The 13,687-nt window shown below is 37.4% G+C and overlaps 1 protein-coding gene across 1 annotated transcript; it reads left to right on the plus strand.

Annotated features, from left to right (window-relative positions):
* The first annotated feature begins 384 nt into the window (after nt 1–384).
* Nucleotides 385–8,725, plus strand: eif5a2 (eukaryotic translation initiation factor 5A2). The gene is made up of 5 exons (XM_026152638.2): nt 385–531; nt 1,546–1,726; nt 1,857–1,961; nt 6,738–6,869; nt 7,259–8,725. The coding sequence occupies exons 2-5, from the start codon at nt 1,565–1,567 to the stop codon at nt 7,319–7,321; spliced, it is 462 nt and encodes a 153-aa protein (XP_026008423.1). The 5' UTR covers nt 385–531; nt 1,546–1,564; the 3' UTR covers nt 7,322–8,725.
* The last annotated feature ends 4,962 nt before the right edge of the window (nt 8,726–13,687 follow it).

A 13,687-nucleotide genomic window follows, 5' to 3' on the forward strand; every position in this document is an offset into this window, starting at 1 on the left:
TCTAAACAGTAATGCACTATTTTCATTAAACCTAGTGAATTAAACCTGAAGGTCTGAACTTCAAGCACAGCATGTCTTGACTGTTTGATTTAAAAACCATTCTGATGGTGTACAGAATCAAAACTACAAAACTGTGCTTTGCCCAAAAATGTGGACCTGGGTGTACTTATTATGTAGGGGTCCCTGTTTTACATGATTTGATTTGAAGATTCGAATTAAATGAGCTCATAAATGCTTTAAAACACTTCACTAGTTTTCATATAGCCTACTGTTGATGCAGGGGGACTTTAAAAAAAAAAAGGCTTTTTTGGATAGGTCTGTACAGGTGTGCAAGGCAGGGCGGAAGTTACCTCCAGGAAGCCACTGCGCTCCAGCGCATAACGTTGCAACGTTTATATGCGCGCACCCACCCTCCTCCTACTAACACGTCACACATGCCACCGGAGCCCGTACCTGCCCTCTCCGCTTCTCATGCGGTACAAAAGCTCCACGCATGCGAAGTGACTCTCCCTTTTCTCTTTAAGATATAAGGTAAGCTAAATGTTCAGGCTCAAGTTTAATATTTTTGACAGTAGCGCTGACGTTATGTGCAGCGCTTGTTTGCGGTGTAATGAAAACTCACCTCATCTCTAACACTGTGATGCATTCGTTATCTCGACAGTTTGTCGGTAACTTGGAATTAGTGGGCGCTCGTTGAGGTTTTTATTTAGCACTGTTGTCAAGCTAACATTAGCAGCAGTATCGTTATCCAGTGTCAGTGGATGTAGGTTGGGTTAGCGAGCTAACGTGGCTAACTATGACAGAAAAGGGACAGGATGAAGGTGCGGTTAGCGTACTGTTTTAAAGCTGTAGTGGCGGATGATCATCTGGCCCAGCTGCCACGTAACCTGCTAGGTCGTTAATGGGGCTTGTCTAACCTTAGCAGCCTAGCCAGTGTGAGAAAAACGCGACCTTTTGTTTTGACCCAGTGAACGAAAAGGGTGGCTGACAAGTTACCGTGTTGGAGTATTATTTTTTTCCACTTAGTAGTGTTTATGGGAACATTTGGGAACCCAACAGCTTGGTGTCCAAATAGATTTAGCACATTCACATATGACGTTAGCCGTTAGCTTTTCGGGTGGATAGCAGGCAGCTTGGATACCGTGTATGGGTGCAACGCCTAGAAATGTTTACACTAGTTTGGGGAATGCATGTTAAAATTATAGCTTTATTGAACTTTTAGAATAATGCAATAATTATTTTAAAACAAATGCAAAGTAAACAAACTCAAAGTAATTCGAAAGGGATGGCTGACATTAGATCAAGTATTGAATTGTGATAGATTGAGCCAAGTTGTCATGTTTATAATCTGGAAATCTGTGCTGATTACTCACTTTTTAATGTCACTTATATAATTCCTCTTGTAAACTTGCAATGGGCCATTGGTTTTTGACACTATACAAATCATATTAACCAAATTCTTTGTTAAATCATCATCTTATTATCATTGTTATTTTTTATTGTATATATTTTTTTAATTTAAAAAAATGTATCCTGGTGATACAGTACAACCTGTGGATCCACTATGGCAGATGATGATTTCTCCACTGCTGATGCTGGGGCCTCTACAACATACCCAATGCAGTGCTCTGCACTGAGGAAGAATGGCTATGTCATGCTGAAAGGACGTCCCTGTAAGATAGTTGACATGTCTACCTCCAAGACTGGCAAGCATGGACATGCAAAGGTAAAACCACTTTGTCTATACTTTAGAATTCAGCGCTTAAGGAACTTTAGCCTGATGGGTCTCAGTTGTACAAGTAATACAGAATGCTTCTTTGGCACAAGGTAAGCTCTAATCAGTTCATTGTTCCCAGGTTCACCTTACTGGACTTGACATCTTTACACAGAAAAAGTATGAAGATATCTGCCCATCTACCCACAACATGGATGTTCCAAATATAACAAGGAAAGACTATCAGGTGAATGTTTCTTTTGGACATATCTTGCAATATTGCTTGCTGTGCAGGTTAAACAATTTAGTACTAAAGGGTAGTAACTGTTTGGAAATTTGTTTAAAGCGTGAAAGGAATGAATGGTTTGACTGCTGAAGGGGTGTGTCTCATTTATCAGAGCTGAAGTGTTGCTTCAGTATGTTTAAAAAAATATATACAGGCATCAGACTGGTCGGTCAGGGTTTGGATTGACCAATAAGCAGTCTTCTCTAACTGTTGGGCTATTTAGAGGCCGTAGTTTTCAGAAAATGCATCTTTTTCTTCGTATAATGAAATCTTCTATGTAGCAAATGAGTCTTATAATTTGCATTTTCCTGGTGGTGGTTTATTATGTTACGTTCTACCTATGGATGTATAGAGGCCCACGTGACAGATTTCAGGCTTTGTATAGATGTGCCACCCAGACCATACACTTCACAACTTCTTTGGTGTCTGCGGTTGTCTAGGTGCTTTTCCACGTAGTGTGCACTTTTTTTTTTTGGTAATGGTTTAGAATTAAAGACTGTACATGACACTGTCCCTGATAGGCACATGCACAACAAAGAATGACAGAGCACATTGCTAGACTGCTAAGTTTAAATTTGAATGAGAAATGATAATTGCTGTAACTGCAAATGCAGCCGATACTGGGGATGTTAAACAATAGTTATGTGAGACCCAAAACCTAAGACGGGGGCTTGATCTATACTGAGTTCAAAGTGAGTAATCAGCCATCTTGCACTGTTTGGGAATTGCATCATCTGGATCTTGTAGCAACATCAAATGATACACAGATGTAAAAATTATACTACTGTTACCTTAAATTAGAGCTGGGCGATATAAGATTTTTTCATATCATGATATGTTTTTTCATTTCAGGCGATAACGATATCTATCACGATATAAGCCAAATAACTATATTTGTAAGATTTAAATGTGCCGTTGCTCACAAGTAAAATGTGAAATAATCAGCAGCTTGTTTTTATTTAAATATTTATTTCCCATAATAAGTTCAACAGGGTAGATGTACTTAAGGAACATGAGACTTTTTCAGATAAATAAAGGCAAATCTTGCAAACTACACAAAAGGCAGCTGCTAAAGCGTTTAAGTTTCAAAATAGAACAAACAAAACAGACTACTAAATTGTCAATTCCACTTAGAAACAAAATATTAATTCTAAAAATAAATCTTAGTTTGTTTTACAGAAGAACAGACAAAATTGACTAACTTTTGTCAATATCAAATAAACTGAGAACTAAAAGGAAATTCTCAATCTCTCCTTGTTGTATAGCTTAGCTTTTCAAACAGTTTTAACAGTTACTTTAGTCTGACAAAAGCCGAATGACGAATTAGCGCTTCCAGTCAGAGATTGAGCATGCACCGGTTTATTGTATTTCCAGACTTGCTTTCGGCACAATTTACAGTGCGCGCTACTGTTTTTTTTTCTTAGACTTGAAATGGCCGAAATACCTTCACACTACGGAACTTCTATGGCTCTTCCGTTCGACAATCTCTCCGGCATTGGAACCATCATCTGTGTTCTCTTCAGTAACCTTCGGTCACGCTCTCGGTTGATTTTTCTCTAGTCGGCACACTCATTTCCTCCATTACCCGGGCGGCAAAGCGGCTGGCTGCTTCCCAAACAAATACACGTGCGGCTTGGCACTTGTGCTATACGTAACAAGTCACGCGACGTGATGCTGAGGCTGTGATTGGTTCGGTTCTGCGCTACTTAATTTGGATTGGCTGTTTTTTTTTTTGTTTTTTTTTTTTTTAAAGAGGACAAGAGCGGCGAGGCCTATCGCAATAGTTTAATTTTTCTATCGAGAAAAAGTTATTTCGCAATACATATCGTTATCGTTCTATCGCCCAGCTCTACCTTAATTTGGTGTCACTAACTTAATAATCTCGTAAATTCCATGTAATTGGCATCAGGTACTAGTTCCTTCTGGTTGTAGTATGTATAAAATAATAGGGTTTTTCCTCTAGCCCAGAATACCACTGTGCAATATATAACCCACACGGTAAATGCATAAAAATTAGAAATGAAGTGTTATTTTTTCCCAATATTTGTATTAGGGCTGTGCGATATGACGAAATATATCAGATGTTGAAATTAAAATGTCTATCGTTTCATATTATACGCTGTCGTTAGTTTCGTGATGTTGCAAAGTACAATGTTTACGGCAAGATCTTTTCCTTGTTTGGATGGTCACCACAGAGAATACCAACATAGCCAGTGGAGATGAGGGAGAACCAGGTAGGTCCAAACAGAAAAACCAGTCAAAACAAATCACGGATCTTATTCCTAAACGAGGGGCTACCTCTGTAGCATGGATATAGTTTGGTTATGAAAAGTCTGACACGAACCAGAAAACTGTACTATGCAAATTATGCCGCAAACCAGTCCCCACCACAGACTCAAACACGACAAACCACTTCTACTAGCTACGCAAGACTCATGTGTAAGAGTGTGGAGAGTTTACAGATGAGAAGCAAAAAAAAAAAAAGTCATTAGGTGCTCAAAATAAACCTTAGACTCAAACTTGAGAAAAGGCTTTTCCCCGCAGCAGTTTCATGGATCAGTCAAAACACTCGACTCCAGGTACACGACGGCCAACTGAAAACACTTCACACAAATAGAATTCCCCGAGATTCGCAGAATTTACAGAAAATGCACTATTTTGTGGTATGTCGCTATCGGGATGAGAAATGTCTTATATCGGGATATGAGATTTTGGGACATATTGCACAGCCCTAATTTGTATATTTGTATAATGGATATTTTTTTGAATTAGGACTGTTCATATGTATATAGTGCCCCCCCCCCCCCCCCCCCCCTCCCTTCTTCTTTTCCCACATGTCTGCACTGGGTAGGAGAATCTCATGTGTATAGTGACAAAAGACATTCTTTTAATATTTTAGGTGAAACCACTGCAATATACAGCTACAACACTTAGAGGCACAGTTATAATAGTGTAAAAAAATCTCCCAGCTTTAGTAGTTCAACATATTTACATATAAAATAATCATTCATGAATTAGAATGAGGGTAAAATGTTCAATTAATTTGTGATTTTTGATTTGAGGTCATATTGCCAGTCTTAACCTAAAGTCAAGTTACAATATATACTGCCTCCTTTTAATTTTATTTTTATAAACGTTTTCTTGTTTTTAGGGCTTTGTTATTGATCTAAACCACAATGTTCTGTGTATTGCTGCTTCACAGTAAATGCTTTCTGTTGGTGTGAATCACCACAGTGTTATGAAGAAAGCATTAAAATTAATGTTTACAGTAGAGCTGGGCGATATGAGATTTTTTCATATCACGATATGTTTTTTTCATTTCAGGCGATAACGATATCTATCACGATATAAGCCAAATAACTATATTTGTAAGATTTAAATGTGCCGTTGCTCACAAGTAAAATGTGAAATAATCAGCAGCTTGTTTTTATTTAAATATTTATTTCCCATAATAAGTTCAACAGGGTAGATGTACTTAAGGAACATGAGACTTTTTCAGATAAATGAAGGCAAATATTGCAAACTACACAAAAGGCAGCCGCTAAAGCGTTTAAGTTTCAAAATAGAACAAACGAAACAGACTAAATTGTCAATTCCACTTAGAAACAAAATATTAATTCTAAAAATAAATCTTAGTTTGTTTTACAGAAGAACAGACAAAACTGACTAACTTTTGTCAGTATCAAATAAACTGAGAACTAAAAGGAAATTCTCAATCTCTCCTTGTTGTATAGCTGAGCTTTTCAAACAGTTTTAACAGTTACTTTAGTCTGACAAAAGCCGAATGACGAATCAGCGCTTCCAGTCAGAGACTGAGGCTACGTCCACACGTACACGGGTATTTTTGAAAACTGAGACTTTCCGTTTTCGTTTTAAAAAATAATCCCGTCCACACACAAAGGGAGAAATGAAGGAAAACGCTGCTATGAACATGCCAAAGCAGCAGGTGGCGCTAGATTCCTAACCGTGCAGAAATGTTGGCCAATCAGAAGTCTAGAAGCCTCGGTGGGAAAAAGTAAACAAAGCTGCGGCATAGAAGCAGAACCGAGTCGTATGTGTGGACGGACAGTAACTGTGTGTATATGTAAGCATTTAAACACTGCAGAGAGTAGAATTAACAGTATTGTAGAAATTCATTTCACCGAAACAATAACGTGGCGCACAGTGTGACGCATGCACCAGTTTATTGTATTTCCAGACTTGCTTTCGGCACAATTTACAGTGCACGCTACTCTGTTTTTTGTCAGACTTGAAATAGCCGAAATACCTTCACACTACGGAACTTCTTTGGCTCTTCCGTTCGACAATCTCTCCGGCATTGGAACCATCATCTGTTTTCTCTTCGGTCACGCTCGGTTGATTTTTCTAGTCGGCACACTCATTTCCTCCATTACCCGCTGGCTGCTTCCCAAACAAACACACGTGCGGCTTGGCACTTGTGCTGTACGTAACAAGTCACGCGACGTGACGCTGCGGCTGTGATTGGTTCGGCTCTGCGCTACTTAATTTGGATTGGCTGACCTTTTTTTTTTTTTTTTTTTGAGGACAAGAGCGGCGAAGTCTATCGCGATAGCTTAATTTCTCTATCGAGTAAAAGTTATATCGCGATACATATCGTTATCGTTCTATCGCCCAGCTCTAGTTTACAGCAATTGCAATAGGAAAAAGTACTTGAATCACTCTTATGATTTCCTAAACTATTAACCTCTTCCATTCTGTTTACAATGGCAAATTTAGGTAATTGATGTGGCTGATGGTTTCTTGGCTCTGATGGATGACAACGGAGAAACCAGAGAGGACCTTAAATTGCCAGACAATGACCTGGGAAAAGAGATTGAGAGGAGGTTCACTAACGGGGACCAGTTTATGGTGAGTTCCTGTGTCCTGGAAAAAAAAAAAGTTCTAAAATCCAAATAAATTTTAGAAGCAAATTTATTTGGATATTTTCTGATATATTGCATTTCATTTAGTCATAAATGAACTCTGCTGTCTTCACTATATTTACTTAGTGTCCATTTTAATAATGTAATAATTAAGAAAAATTCCTTACGTTAGTCTAGAACACTTGTATTCTTATGTGCTATTTTAAAGTGTACTAGTGTACTTTAACATGTTTTAGTGGTAGAAATGTCCTGGCCTATCAATTTGAGAAGTCATCATGCCATACTGGATCAAACATATTTGCATAAAATATATACATAAAAATCAAGGTGATGTGAGAATACTGGACCCAGATCTTAATTCCTTTCCATTTTCAGGTCTCTGTGTTAAAAGCTATAGATGAAGAGCATGTAGTGGGCACGAAGACCATGACTTCCTAATAAGTCAAGGACAACGCTGGAGACCTCACAATCCTATCCTCCATTATGGTTTTGGAGCCTCACCAAAGCTACTGGCCTTTGCCCCACACCGCCACCAGATTTGCTGCTGTCAGCTAAAATCCAGAAACTGGACGTGGTCAGCTTCTTCTCTATCTAAAGCTCAGACGTGACTGGCATTCTCTCTAAACAGTCATCTTCCCCTTGCCATCACAGCATAACTTTGCAGTGGGTGCTGATATTATTCCAGTATTTCCTACAAATATTTCAGCACTCCATAACATTCCTGTTTGAGTACTCGTTACGTGTATTTGCTTTTAAATTACGTTTTATTTTTTAAAAAAGTTAAACATTTTCAGATGCCTGTAAACATGGCTTATGTTTACAGGGTTAGATGCTGTACCTGATTTATTCTCTTTAATGTTTCCCGTAAAATAATTCAAATTCAGCTGGCTGATATTTGCTCCAGCTATAATCATTGCACAGTTAAGAGACCCTAAAGCATTAACGTTATTAGTAGCTTGACTATATCTGCCTGCCTTTACAAGTGACGCACAGTCATCTGCATGCACATTCATGACTAGTATACTCATGCCTTAGCAGCTATGAATTTATGTAAATGAGAATTTTACTTACTCATGGCAGGATTTCTATAGCTCATAGCCAGGACTCAAGATGGGCCTTTTTTTTTTTTTTTTTTTTCTTTTTTTTTTTTTCTTTTTTGCAGTCTCAGCTGTTATGAAGCTGAACAGGCCATAATGGGGTGATTGGGTGGGGCCATATTCTCCTCTATGCTATAAAACTTTCCTTTCACTTGAGGCCTTTACAAGCTGTCAGATGTATAGAAACTGATTTTAAAAGAACAAAACACTTAAAAACATGTGCTATTTAGTCTTAAACTCTTTATTTTAATTCCAACAGTTTTGTCTCTATTGACAAGTACATTTCGCATTCTCAGAATGCTACTGATATCATTTTTCTTTTTTTTTTTTTTCTTTTTTTGGCAGAAATTGTCAAAATATTGTATGATGTAGCAAAATCTGTGGAAGTTATACTTTGAGTTATCCAATTCTTGTTGTGACATTCATGACGAGCAGAAATTAGAAAAGTGGGAAAATGGTAGTTACAGAGTAGTTGAGTAAGCAGGTCTATTTTCTAGTCTAAAATGCCTCACAAGGAGTTTTATTACATATTGCTTAGGTTAATTACTTCTCCATTCACAAACTGTTCCTCGGAGACATCAGGTAATGGCAGGAAATCAGAATGTGTTTACATGCACTGCATCAATGTTGCTGGAGAACCTGCATTTATATGCTGGTATTGTTGGTTTTCTCCCCTACCTCCTAATGGAAAATAAAAACTGAATGTAGTGTTTTGAGAGTATTAGCATTGCTAACTAAATTTAAAGCATTGCAGTCAGTTTTTTCTTTTTTCTTGTTTTGTTTTTTGAGCTGAGCATTTGGATACTGTTTCAAGAGTGTACAAAAACCCTCCTGTTTAGCTTGTGTAGATGAATTAATCAGACTGGTTAGAGGTTTTAGTCTGCCTTTTGGTTTTTGGTTACAAGTGTCCATGTGTGTATACATTCTAACACTAGCTATTCATTTTTAGTCATGAATCTTTGTTGTTGTACAAACCCTGTTCAAACCTCAGTTAAGCAAATGCATTTAAAACTGTAGCTTTCTGTAGCCGAAGTCCCCCAGTCCCTTACACCATGTAGAGAAAATGTTTACATGATGGTTATGACGTTAGGTCATTGCTAAAAATCTACAACAACCAGACTTCTTACATTTATGTGAACACAGGTTGTAATAAACATTGGAAGATATTCTTTTTCCTTTGCACAACAACAGCTGCTCTGTAATGTTATTATTTTATTATTGTTTTGTGTTTTTGTTGCTTGGACTTGAATCTAAGCTTAATATTCCATTACATCTGTCAGCAAATTGTGTGTTTTGTAATAATTGTATTCATACTGTACCTATTCAGTGTGCAACCTGGTCTTCTAAAAACCTTTGTTCCCTTACAGCTAAACTGGAATGGACAACTTAAAATTTCTCCAACAAGACACTGTGCAGTTTTGCAAGACGTTCAAAGTTGGCATAAGGAGGCAGGCTGGCAAGTGGGAAAATTATATCCAGGAGTTAGTCAGTGAAAGCAGGGTCTTTCCACTTAGTTACCTATTAAGATTTGTTGTTATTCAGTGGTTGGTTGTAGGTGCAAATACTACTTGGTTTTGTTTACAAAAAAGAGATGTTTTGCTTTACAACTGATTTTGATTGATGGTCTGAAAATGAAAAGATGTTTTCAAAGGCTTTACAAAATGCAATTGCAAATTAATTTTACTTGTATGGGAACATAATTTCAGGAGCCAAAACCATATTGTGTGATGCTTTGGCAGAGTTTTATGCCAGATTTCCTTCCTGACACAACCCCAAAGGGATTTGTCTCTCCTCGTGGAGCTTTGGCATTATAACATTATAACAGTGGCTTCCAACTACCCCCCCCCCCCCCCTTTTTTTTTTTTTTTTTTTTTTTTTTTTTTTTGGGTGTGTGTGTGATCTGAAACACCGTAACAGCAGTACCCTGGAATGCAAAAAGCAAAGGCTACTGCCTTAAGACCTTACTAAATAGACTAATGCTACATTTCAAAGTGAGAAGTAACTTCTTCATGGAGGTGGAAGAACTAGCAGATGAAAGCTCAAAAAGCAGGAGGAGCCTGTGTAATGAAGTTATTAGGCAGACTTTGACAAACAAGGGCCCATGCTCGACAGCTTGAAGCCCCTGCTTGCCTTCTCAAGCACACAAATCTGCTCACAGCTAAAGCCTGCAGAACCTTAACCTGATTTTTACTCTACTTTAAAAGCAATAAACTGAAAAAATGTGGTGAAAATGTAACCTGTCCATTACAAACCACAGTAAACATTCTTTTGCAGAAATAAAACTATAAATGTTAAACTAGAATACACCGTAGTATTGTGCTGCTTCTTTTTTCTTTTCATTTTTTTGGTGGGTTAAATTGTCATTGCACCTATGAAGAGATGGCTACACTACCATCATGGCCCAAACAGAAGATGTGCATTCCTTAAGCCCCTCTGTTACATTTGTTTCTAAAGTTGAACCCAGGATAATGGACTCCAAACATCCTACAGCTGATGAGCTACACAAATTGGTATTTCACATCATGCCATTTATCCTCTGTTTAGCAGTCTTGGATGTGTCTCTCACAGAGACTTAGGTAGCAGTATTAATCCGATTCTGTTCAAGGAAATGTTTACGCTGTATATGAGATGGCCCTGTGCTGTGCTTGTAAATGAGCACTGATAAGACTGTGTCATCAGTGAGGATAATAAATGACTTTAATTAGCATGTCTTCTATTGCGAATAATCTTTCTTCATCATGTATTATTCTGGGGGAATCTATCTTTTTCTCCATCAAAAGTATGCACTTTACTATATAATTTTGACTCTTCTGGTGTATCTTCATTTGTATATGGACCAAAGGTACATTGTAGCATCTTAAAACTGGAAATGAGATGCATGTACTTGCTAATGTCTGGCTACTGTTTTGTTTCTGAAATAACAGCTCATTAAGATGTTACTGGCTATAAAACCTCATTACTATAACCATAAGTTATATCCTTAATGTACAGTATTATTTTGGCTATTTAAATATTCATGATTGACATCTCAGAGGTGTGGCTAAGTTTGAACATGTATTGCAATCTCTAATATCTTATATGTTTTTGAATTGGAGGTGGGAGCAGTGTTCATTTGGGCAATGTCACAATTTCACTATTCCAGATGTGACTGAAATTCAGAATAAAATGTCATTGACATGTTTCATAGCCAGATGAAACCTGTTCGCTTGATGAATTAAACAGATGAAGGATATGGAGTTGATTCTAAATGCTGAACATTTATTTGGTAGGAGTTCACTGGAACTCTCAGTATAGGGTCCAAAGATATGTTGGCGCACATGAAGGAAAAACTAAAATAAACTTGTCACAAAGACAGAAAAAAACCCTAAACTTCAGGAACAGTCATATCTAAGATACGTGCATTCTTACAAAGAAGAAATGCACTGGCCAGTAAACACCAAAGAGCCTAAAAGATTACTGAATGCAGCTGAAGTGGTTTCATGTCTGCACTTTAATCCTATCTTGATTGTTTCCTTTAAAATCCAGTGTGGTGGTGTACAGAGGCTAATTTTCAAGACAGCAGTGTGTTGATGGGGATGTATGAGATGGCGCTGTAATCCTTTCATCATGTAACGTTACATGTAAATTTGAAAGCTCAGAGTTATGAATCTAAAGTGTTTAGTTGTAAGTAAATTTAAATTCACGGCAGTTAAAATCTTCATATTCAACGGCTAGTTCCAGTAATGTTTGTTTTTCATTGTAAAAGATCAACGAACATTTAAAAAGTCAGACAGAAACAATGGGGTTAAAGGTTTTTACCTAAACTGCTCAGCAGATGGCAGTCCAACATCAGAGATTTTCGTATTGCTTTTGAACTGTGTGCATGATAGCACAGGGACAACAAGGGAAAGTACTTTTTTTTTCAAGTTTATTCAAGTTATCCAGAAATTATACCTTTTCCCCCACAGATGAAGAATTCACTCTGTGTTTTACGTATTCTCTGATGTCTAAGTTCTTTAATTCAGGATGAACAGTGTGAATAGCCAAACTGAACCTATTCAATCGAAGTCACCCCAACGTGTCTCAGCCCTATTCTTGAAAAATGCAGTAGCCTTGGTAAATAGATTTTGTAGAAACTACATCCGTATCACTGTACAGATTTTATACTGTTTTATACAAAAACAAAAATCGACACAGAGAAGTCTTCTGTGATCTTCAAGAATTCTTTACAGGGAAATGCCAAACTCTTTCAAAACTCATGTGGGGAGCAAAGCAGGGATTGTAGAGGGGATTGGCAAAGGTTTTATGAGCCATTCCACAGTGCTCCGAACCTGTTTATCCAGACAGTGAAGCAGCTGGATTCCTGGTTGACTTTGAGTGGAGATGAACCAGTTTCAAATTATTAGAGATTTGATAGAGTTCTGGGATAGAGGGCTTGCCTTGTAAGTCAGGGTAAACAGTACTCACACACACATAGGGTACATACATCAGCAGTGGGGTATGGTCAAACACAGAAAGTACGTTTATGTAACTTTGGGACCCATTTCTCAAAACAGCATGAGATGGGGAGAGAAGAGATCAAAGCATTAGTGCGAACCATGTGCTTTTATTGAAACTGCATGGGATTAACTGTGCCTGTGTGCGAAAAAGCTGAGTAAAAATATAGAGCTATCTTCAGCTTTTAGTGCCACACATAGGGTAAGAGCGATATCACACTGTAAAAACACAAAAATGTTTATAAAAGTGAATCAGAGCTGCATCACCCTGGTACAAAACAAAGTCTAAAGGAGCACTAGTGGGTGTAAATGTTCATGTTAGATTAAAAACTACCCAGTTACCACTAATCTTATCATACAAGGCCATCACTATGCTGAAACAGGCTTTCAAGTTCAAAAAACTACCTAGTCTATGCAACAGACCATTTCAGTTGAGCCGACACAGATTTGCATCTAACCAATGAATAAATGAATAAATCAAAATCACCGAGACACATGGTAGTGTCAGGTGAGATGCTTACCTTAGATTTTAAAGTGTGTTTCATCCATTAAAGCTGAAAAGTCAAGTTGAAGTTACGTTGCACTGGTTCTTTTATTCATAGAAGATCACATAAACACTGCTGGAAGTCCTTACAGGAATATTAAACATGGCACGGAGGCAGGCAGGCATGAAAAGATCAAAGAGCAAAAATCTCTTTATTAAAATGTATCAATAAATAATCTAGGAGGTGAAAAAGTGCTACGCAACATTAATAAGTTGAAAATCACTTCCCAAACACCATCTCATCTTCGTATCTGGAAAAGAAATAACACCTGAAGTTTTTTAAACTACTGCAGATAAATATGACTTCTCCAACTTAAACATGTAAAAACAGTAAAGGTTTAGCATAATTAATTAGTATTAATAACTTTATATTTTGTATTTATTCATTTACAGATAATGTGACTTGTTTTAAAGTGTGTTATATATTACTTTTTATGTTTTTAGCATGTGGTAGTGGTGAAGTGTTTTTGAAAATAAGGAAAGTTTTACTGCAGGCTCCAGATTATGAAGTAAGGAAAGAACTGAGTGAAGGAACGCTTTATCTAAGGATCTGAAGTCCATAAGAAGGTATTTGTTCTCCTTTTAGTTCCTCAGTCCTAAAACGTGAGAAACACCAGGTAAGGTTTCTGTACAGCTGTGGTGTCTGAGTTTGTGTGTGCAGCCATCTTTGCAAAAATACAGTTAAAAG

Source organism: Astatotilapia calliptera, chromosome 19, assembly GCF_964374335.1.
Source record: "Astatotilapia calliptera chromosome 19, fAstCal68.1, whole genome shotgun sequence".
NCBI classification, from domain to species: domain Eukaryota; kingdom Metazoa; phylum Chordata; class Actinopteri; order Cichliformes; family Cichlidae; genus Astatotilapia; species Astatotilapia calliptera.

Excerpts from the sequence above, each read along its gene's own strand:
- eif5a2 (XM_026152638.2), top strand. The coding sequence starts at position 1,565 with ATGGCAGATGATGATTTCTCCACTGCTGATGCTGGGGCCTCTACAACA. Across the intron at positions 1,962-6,737 it reads TAACAAGGAAAGACTATCAG|GTAATTGATGTGGCTGATGG; the intron begins GTGAATGTTTCT and ends TGGCAAATTTAG. Across the intron at positions 6,870-7,258 it reads CTAACGGGGACCAGTTTATG|GTCTCTGTGTTAAAAGCTAT; the intron begins GTGAGTTCCTGT and ends TTCCATTTTCAG.